Source organism: Eptatretus burgeri, chromosome 12 (genome assembly GCF_056783735.1).
Source record: "Eptatretus burgeri isolate ZD-2024b chromosome 12, Ebu_testis_v1, whole genome shotgun sequence".
Lineage (NCBI taxonomy): Eukaryota > Metazoa > Chordata > Myxini > Myxiniformes > Myxinidae > Eptatretus > Eptatretus burgeri.
In genome coordinates this window covers 31,435,045-31,442,837 of record NC_140972.1, presented here as the reverse complement: position 1 = coordinate 31,442,837, position 7,793 = coordinate 31,435,045, and the positions used below count along the sequence as shown (strand labels likewise).

General features: G+C 44.5%; 1 protein-coding gene across 3 annotated transcripts in view; it reads left to right on the top strand.

Annotated features, from left to right (window-relative positions):
• The first annotated feature begins 1,585 nt into the window (after positions 1 to 1,585).
• The window catches only part of LOC147015359 (ADAMTS-like protein 1), a 317,312-nt gene continuing 311,104 nt past the window's right edge, over positions 1,586 to 7,793 (top strand). For all 3 annotated transcript variants that reach the window (XM_085850036.1, XM_085850035.1, XM_085850033.1), the window contains exons 1-2: positions 1,586 to 1,782; positions 2,796 to 2,891. In XM_085850036.1, the coding sequence (XP_085706162.1) occupies positions 2,841 to 2,891 (51 nt within the window). In that variant the 5' untranslated portion in view covers positions 1,586 to 1,782; positions 2,796 to 2,840. The remainder of the gene's footprint in view (positions 1,783 to 2,795; positions 2,892 to 7,793) is intronic.

Genomic DNA, 7,793 nt, shown 5'->3' with positions numbered 1-7,793 from the left:
TCCGAAGTTTTGGGGGTCATGGCCATCGGTCAAAATTACAAATTTTCCATTAAAACTAAAACATGGTTACGAAAATACAACTTTATGGGAAAACGGCTGGCTCAAACACTGTCAAATTGTATCCACAGGTGGGTAATGAACCTCGGACGACCCCATTAACTTTTGGGTCCAATTAGGTCAAAGGTCAAGGTCAGGTCACGAAAAGGTCAAAAAATTTTTCGCTCATAACTTCGTCCAAAATGGTTTAATTGACTTCAAACTAAGACTAAAATATTCCTTATTCTGTTCCTTATAATCAACATTCAGGTTAAGGATATATCAAATTTAAATTTGATCCCCAAAATAACTTTATGCCTTAAATGGGCGGGATTTGTTGTGCCTGGCACCACTTGTTATGTGTTACTGTGGTGGTGCACACGTTAAGTACCACTTCCTGTTAACCCCCCCCAAAAATCCTTCGTGTTTCCCGCGCTTTTCCTGACACGTGGCTGCAGTTGCGGATTAATCCACGAGGGGGAGACAGCCTTTAGTTTGGGCCACCAAGCCTCGTCCGAATTGTTCAGCGTGTTCGCTGCAGAAGTCAGGAAAATATTACATTTGCAACTGAGTATGAAAACACAATTTGGATTTAAAATATGAATCGAAAGCAAATATCAACACCATTTATTAATTACCTCCCAACCGAAGCCTACATTCGCCGACTGCCCAGCCCCCTCCCTTCTCACCTGCTCTCCTCTGAGTTATGTTTGAAAAGCAAAACGCGCTCAATAGGAGTTTGGCATGCACGAATAAATAAATAAATAAATAAACAAACAAATAAACAAACAACATGATCGGAGGAAGGTTCGAACTGGTGATCTTCAAATCGGAGGAAGGTCCGAACTGGTGATCTTCAAATCGGAGGAAGGTCCGAACTGGTGATCTTCAAATCGGAGGAAGGTCCAAACTGGTGATCTTCAAATCGGAGGAAGGTCCGAACTGGTGATCTTCAAATCGGAGGAAGGTCCAAACTGGTGATCTTCAAATCGGAGGAAGGTCCGAACTGGTGATCTTCAAATCGGAGGAAGGTCCAAACTGGTGATCTTCAAATCGGAGGAAGGTCCGAACTGGTGATCTTCCAATAAGTTTTGAGTTTCGACCCCTCGCGTGTCCTTGCGAGGTCATCATGGTGCATTGTCCGATGCCGAAATGATCTCGGTCGTGCTTCCATCATGGAATCCTCCCGGAATCGTTCGATCATTCCTCTGTGTTTGGTGCAATCTGAGATCCACTGAGCTGAAATACTGCTTCATTAATCGCTGTCCGCTAATTGGGGACTAATTGAACCGAATCTCGTCGGTTTCTTGTTCCGTTGGCTAGATATAGGGGACATTTAATGCCGGTGTTTATCCATTTGTGGAATTCGCACATCCGGCACTAATCAGGAGGAGAACATCTGCTCGCAAGACGGACATCAGCTGTGGGGCAACGACGGAGGGAACACGGGAGCTGACATTGCGTGATTGGCAAGAAGGGGCTAGTGCTGGGAAGGGAAGGGATGGGGCCGGTGGGATACGACGGGCTTGAGCTGGGGTGGGCCCGTACTTGGTCCTTCCCCCACGCCCCGTGCCGCGCTCCCCTCCGCCCGCGGGGCTTTCCTTGCAGGCACCATGAGCTCTCGGTCACTGATTAGAGTTCGGGCAGCGCGGCGGGGGGTGGTGAGCGCCCGTGGTCCATCCTCGACTCACCTGCACATCCGGCGCTCCAATATCGAAGACGTTCCGCAGAAAACCTCCGATCAAAGTTTGTAATATTTGTCTGATGTGGAAGTGCTGTAACCCGTGAGACCAGTGGTCGAAAGGTTATCAAATGTCCCTTCAAGTGATTTTAGATTTTTGTTAATTTCTTTTGGACAATGTGCCCGTGGGGCAATGCCCGGAAGGCGTCACAGTAACGGTGACATCACTTTCAATTTTCCCACCTTGTACAGCTGACATTGCTTGCCGTGCAAAGGACACGTGAACCCAATGCACGCGCTGTCCTCTCTCCTCTCTCCTCTCTCCTCTCTCCTCTCTCCTCTCTCCTCTCTGTCCTCTTTGTCCTCTCTGTCCTCTTTGTCCTCTCTGTCCTCTCTCTCTCTCCCTCTCTCCCTCTCTCTCCCCTCTCTCTCCCTCTCTCTCTCTCCCCTCTCTCTCCCTCTCTCTCTCTCCCTCCCTCCCTCTCTCTCCCCTATCTCTCCCTCTCTCTGTCACCCCTCTCTCTCCCTCTCACTCTCTCCCTCCCTCCCTCCGTCTCACTCTCTCTCTCATCCTCTCTCTCCCTTCTCTCTCTCCCCTCTCTCTCTCCCCTCTCTCTCTCCCCCTCTCTCTCTCCCCTCTCTCTCTCCACCTCTCTCTCTTCCCCTCTCTCTCTTCCCCTCTTTCTCTTCCCCTCTCTCTCTTCCCCTCTCTCTCTCTTCCCTCTCTCTCTTCCCCTCTCTCTCTTCCCCTCTCTCTCTCTTCCCCTCTCTCTCTCTTCCCCTCTCTCTCTTCCCCTCTCTCTCTTCCCCTCTCTCTCTTCCCCTCTCTCTCTTCCCCTCTCTTTCTCTCCCCTCTCTCTCTTCCCCTCCCTATCTCCCCCTCCCTCTCTCCCCCCTCTCTCCAATGTATATATATATATATATATATATATATATATATATATATATATATATATATATCTATATATATATATATATGTATAGCCCTCTCCCTCTCTCTTTTTCTAGCGCCCATTCTGCGAAACATGACCCCCAGCCCTGTGTCCCACCCACACCCCCTCCACGATGTGTATTTCAGGGTCACAATGATTGAGTCCGCGGGTTGTCCTTCCTGCTCATAGAAATGATGGGTTTGATCGCAGCATACCTGTACCTGCTGGCTGTAGCCACTCAGGTAAGTTTTACAAATACTTTAAATTTTTCCAATCCGATCATTACAGATGATGAACTGCGATTTCTGCTCATGCGTTTCCACCGAGAGGGTTTGACTGATGTGTACCTGATTTTTAAACGATCATTTCCTGGAGCCTTTTGTCGTCGACTCACAGTTTTAGTGAGAGACCCGTCGGGAGCGAACCATTACTGTGCAGGGAAGTTGCAGGTCACAGATTCCGAGAAAAGCAAAAATGTTTTTCATGATCCTGAAAATTAAAGGAAATGTCGGTTGTATTTCCCCAACACCTCCCCACCCATCCCCCTACTATACCCCATGTCGTGCTCTTTCCCTACACCATGGTATGAATATTTGGGACGGATGAGAAGCGATTGTGGCAGCCGACTGGCTTTGCGACATCACAGATGACAGCGCCTCCTTATTCATCATGGTTGTCCTGCAGATAGGCTCACGTAGCCAGACATGGCCGTCCACATGTGATGTGTTGTGTACATGAGTTTGCAGATCGTGGACAAGTGATGAGATAGCAAGCAGTTCTACCTCGTGTGTCAGAGATATCCAAGAAGACTAGACCACTTGCTACCCGCAGTCATGGTGTTCATGGTGCCGCATCGCCTACTCGATTCGAAGGACACGGTGAGATCTTCATCGTCCACCACTTAATGCTAGAAGTCTGGACACCCAGTCTTAGCGTCTATCCGAGGGATGGCACAGACATTGATACCTCGCCATGCATGTGAACTGCCAGGATGGCAGTTCGGAGCTGGGTAGGGATTCAAACGCAGGCTGTATAGCCAACATGGTCCCTCCTTATCGTCAGCATGACCTTCTTTGTCCCGAATCTCGTGCAGGATGTCAGGAATGGATTCGCCATGGAAAGTCAAGAGGATGATCCAGTTTGATGTGTGTGATTCAACGTTGATGTCCCCTATTGGTATGTCAGTGGAAGGGTCTGTTCTTACATATAGCAGCTTGGCTGCCAGGTTGCTATCATTTCTTGGAAGCGTGGCTGTGCCGCTGATGCCGTGCCCCTCTATCAGTACACTGGTACTCATTTTGCTGACCTCGGAAGGATGACAGGCTGAGTCAACCCCACCTGGTGTTAATTCAGTGGAAACGGGACTCAAACTCAAGACCCTAAGATCCCAAGTCAGCCACCGTAACCACTAAGCCAAACACCAGGCTTTTAAGCAAGGCTTTGAAACGAGGCTTTACTCACTTCACCGGCAAGCCGCTCCTTTAAATGGTAGAGCTCCATAACAGCTTCATCACTTACCTGCAATGCATTTACCTGTAATCATACACCATCCCAAACTCTATGAGTTCTGAAATGCTGTAGGTTTCCATTACCACCACCCAGGTACAGCCTGGTGTTGGCTTAACAGTTAAGATGGCTGGCTTAATATCTTAGGGTCTTGAGTTTGAGCCACTGCTTGGCCGTTATATTACAACAGGTGGGTTGACTCAGCCAGTCATCCTTCCGAAGTTGGCAAAATGAGTACTGGCTTACTGGAAACTGGGGCACTGCATCAACGGCACAGCCATGCTCCCAGCAATGATGCAACCAGCAGTCAGAGGCTGCGTCCGAAATAATAATAATCACCACACTGACATCCTGTGTTTTCCAGATACTTTGTCTTTCCATTTTCAATCATGAGGAGAGTTCAGATTTTCTTGCTGTTTCGACTGCAGGTGTCCATGAAGAGGGGGCATTGTATCAGATCTCTGCACCTCGCCATCTTACCTGGAATCTTCCCCGATTTTTAAAATGGAGAAGGGAGTCTTTTGCATGCACAGCCATTATTTTTGTAGTGTGTACTTATTTGGACCTGTCCCAGGCTCCCGGCCCCTCCATACATCCACCCACACGTTCATCAGTTATTGATTATTTTCTGCCATCCTCTAATCCACCCATCTTGTGCATGCATTCAATGATGCAACATCTCAATTTATTTACATCATTCCACTTGTTGCACATCCATCCATCTGGTCAAACATCTAACAGAGATATATATATATATATATATATATATATATATATATATATATATATATATATATATATATATATATATATATATATATATATATATATATATATATATATATATATATATACACACATACACAGTGGTGGAAACAAGGTGTGTGGATCACTTCATCGATCCACCTGAACACTGCCATGTATAAGACATCCTTACCCACTGTGCCGTTATCGTTTCAATCCTTTCCCTTACCTTAGCCTCGACTGTGACCAGATCATGGTCTGCCACTGCGATACATTGCATAACCACGGTCAGACACCGCCGCATTACGCGGACGCTTCCCCTACCATTGAACCGCTCAACCTGCAGAAGGAGTTGTAGCAACTACATGTCAAAACCAAAATCCGAGCCAAGCATTTTGGAACCTTTTTTTTCTTTATTTCTTTGAATGATTGATGGCCAGGCCTTCAAAAACGCTCATTGAGCCGTTTTTTGCCTCTGCTCATGAGCAGTTATCATCACCACCGTGGGTGATACCCATGAGTATAATTTACCATTTGACAATGCCTGTGATCGCATGATCTAAAACAATTCAACATCCTCTTTTTTGGGGGGACATACCTTGACAAGGATTCAGTGAACTGTGAACACACTCACAGCTCTCTTTGAGCTATGTTTACGGTTAAAAATTTCATTTAATTGTCACAGTGTATGTGGTGATGGTGGTTTCACTGTTTGCTCTTCAATTGAGAGCTTTAACCTGCCTTTCTCACTCCTGATCCCCCTCCCACCCCCAACCACAAAACTGTGCACACGATTAAGGTCACCTGGGATGTCATTACATTGATGTTCTTCTGCTCTCACTGTCTTTTTAACATGCTTTTGTGGTGTAATAACTCTTCTTGAGATCATTAAATACAACTTTTCTCTTTGCTTTGTTACATCCGCCACTCATGAGGATGGAGGTTATGATTTCACCTGTTCGTCTCTGTTTTCTGTTTGTCTGTGAACAGGATAACTCAAAAAATTATGGACGTATTCAGATGAAACTTGGGAGACAGGTTCGATGTGTGACAAGGACAAATGGATTAGATTTTGGTGAAGATCCGAATCCAGATACGAGAATTTTTAAGTGCTTCTGAAACATTGAGAGATCGGGCCAAAAACGATATCGAACATGATATTTCAAAAACTTGGTGGATGAGTTGGGTAGGCGACAAGAACAAGCTGATTAGATTAGCAGATAAGAACAAGAGAGGGTGGATTTTGCAAGTCTGGATGCAGTTTCGGTCTATATGTGGGATATAAAACGTAAATTGTTCAGCCTAGTGGAGGTAAGCATTCTACTGAGTGTCCTCCTTGTTACTTCCACCACCGAAGGTGAAGGAAGTTCTCTTTTCACCCCTTTGTCTGTTTGTTACTTGCAAAATCAAAGATTTTGTCAGTTGATTTTGTTAATCTGTCTTTGGTTGTCAATCGCCTACAGGTCTCAATTCTAAACCAATCGTCATGAAACTTTACCAAGTTGTAGAGGTAGTCTCCACTGAGAAGCCTCTTGCTTTTGAGATCAAAGGTCATCTTGAAGTGGAATTTCTAAAAGCGTCATTTTTCATCCAATTGACTTGACATTTGAACAAGATTTGCATATTGCATCACTGAATTGGGAAACCAACTATTTGAGGTCAAAAGGTCAAATATCAACTCAAGGTTAACTTCTAAAATCATCAATTTAAATCTGAAAAAGAATAAATTTTCATCCGATTGACCTCAGCTTTGATTAAGATTGTCAATTTTAATCTGAATGAAATGGACAATTTGATGTATCCATGGCAACCTTTGGAGAGGGGGTGGATTTTGCAAGTATCACGCTCTGCATGACGTCTTTTTCTTGTTTGTTTGTTTGTTTGTTTGTTTATTTGTTTGTTTGCAGAATATCTCAAAAAGTTGTGGGCGGATTTGAATTGAATTTTGTGGACTGGTTGGGTGTGTAACAAGTATGAATTGTTTCCGTTTTGGTGAAAAAATTTTTAACTTTCAAAATTGTTCTTCACCATTGAGAGATGGGGCCAAATCGATACATAGCATGATATTTCTAAAAAGATTATTGGGCCCGATATGTTCTCATGGATCAGGCATTGCATGGCCAAAGTATGTGCTGTACCGGGTGCCCTTCTGGTTTATTGATGTGTTCACTCCACTCTTACAGGGGCCTGAAATCCCATTTCATGAGCACTGCATTTACCTATTTGCCTCGTAATAGATCCGATGTTATCCAAGATACATGTAACCCCCTAAATACCACCCATTATAATTGTTGTTGTAGGTTATGACATCATTGGTATATAACTGAAAATATAAGCAAACAAAGCTGAGACAATTGGAGTTATAAAAAGTCTTGATGAAACTAACCTCTGCTGTACACACTATAATTGTGTATCACCTACTGCACTTGCCTCATCACATGTTGTTCTGGAGGGACAGGCTAGTTTTAACCAAAATGCATGTGACTGAATAATTGACCTCATTGCTGCGTCATGAAAAAACACCTCATTTCCACATGATTGAAAATACATTACCTCCACGGTATTAAAACACCTCACCACCATGTAATTAAAACCAACCTCACCACTCCGTTATGAAAAATACCTCACCATCACGTAACCGCCATGTAATTGAAAACATCTCACCACCACATTAATGAAACACCTCACCACCATGTAATTCAAATTACCTCATGTAAAAGTAAATTCCACGTCATCAAAAACACCTCACCGCCTTGTTATCTTTAAACACCTCACGTCCACATTATTAAAAACACCTCACGTCCAAATTATTAAATACACCTCACATCCACGTTATTAAAAGCACCTCCCTGCGACGTTATTAAAAGCACCTCACCGCCACATTATTAAATACA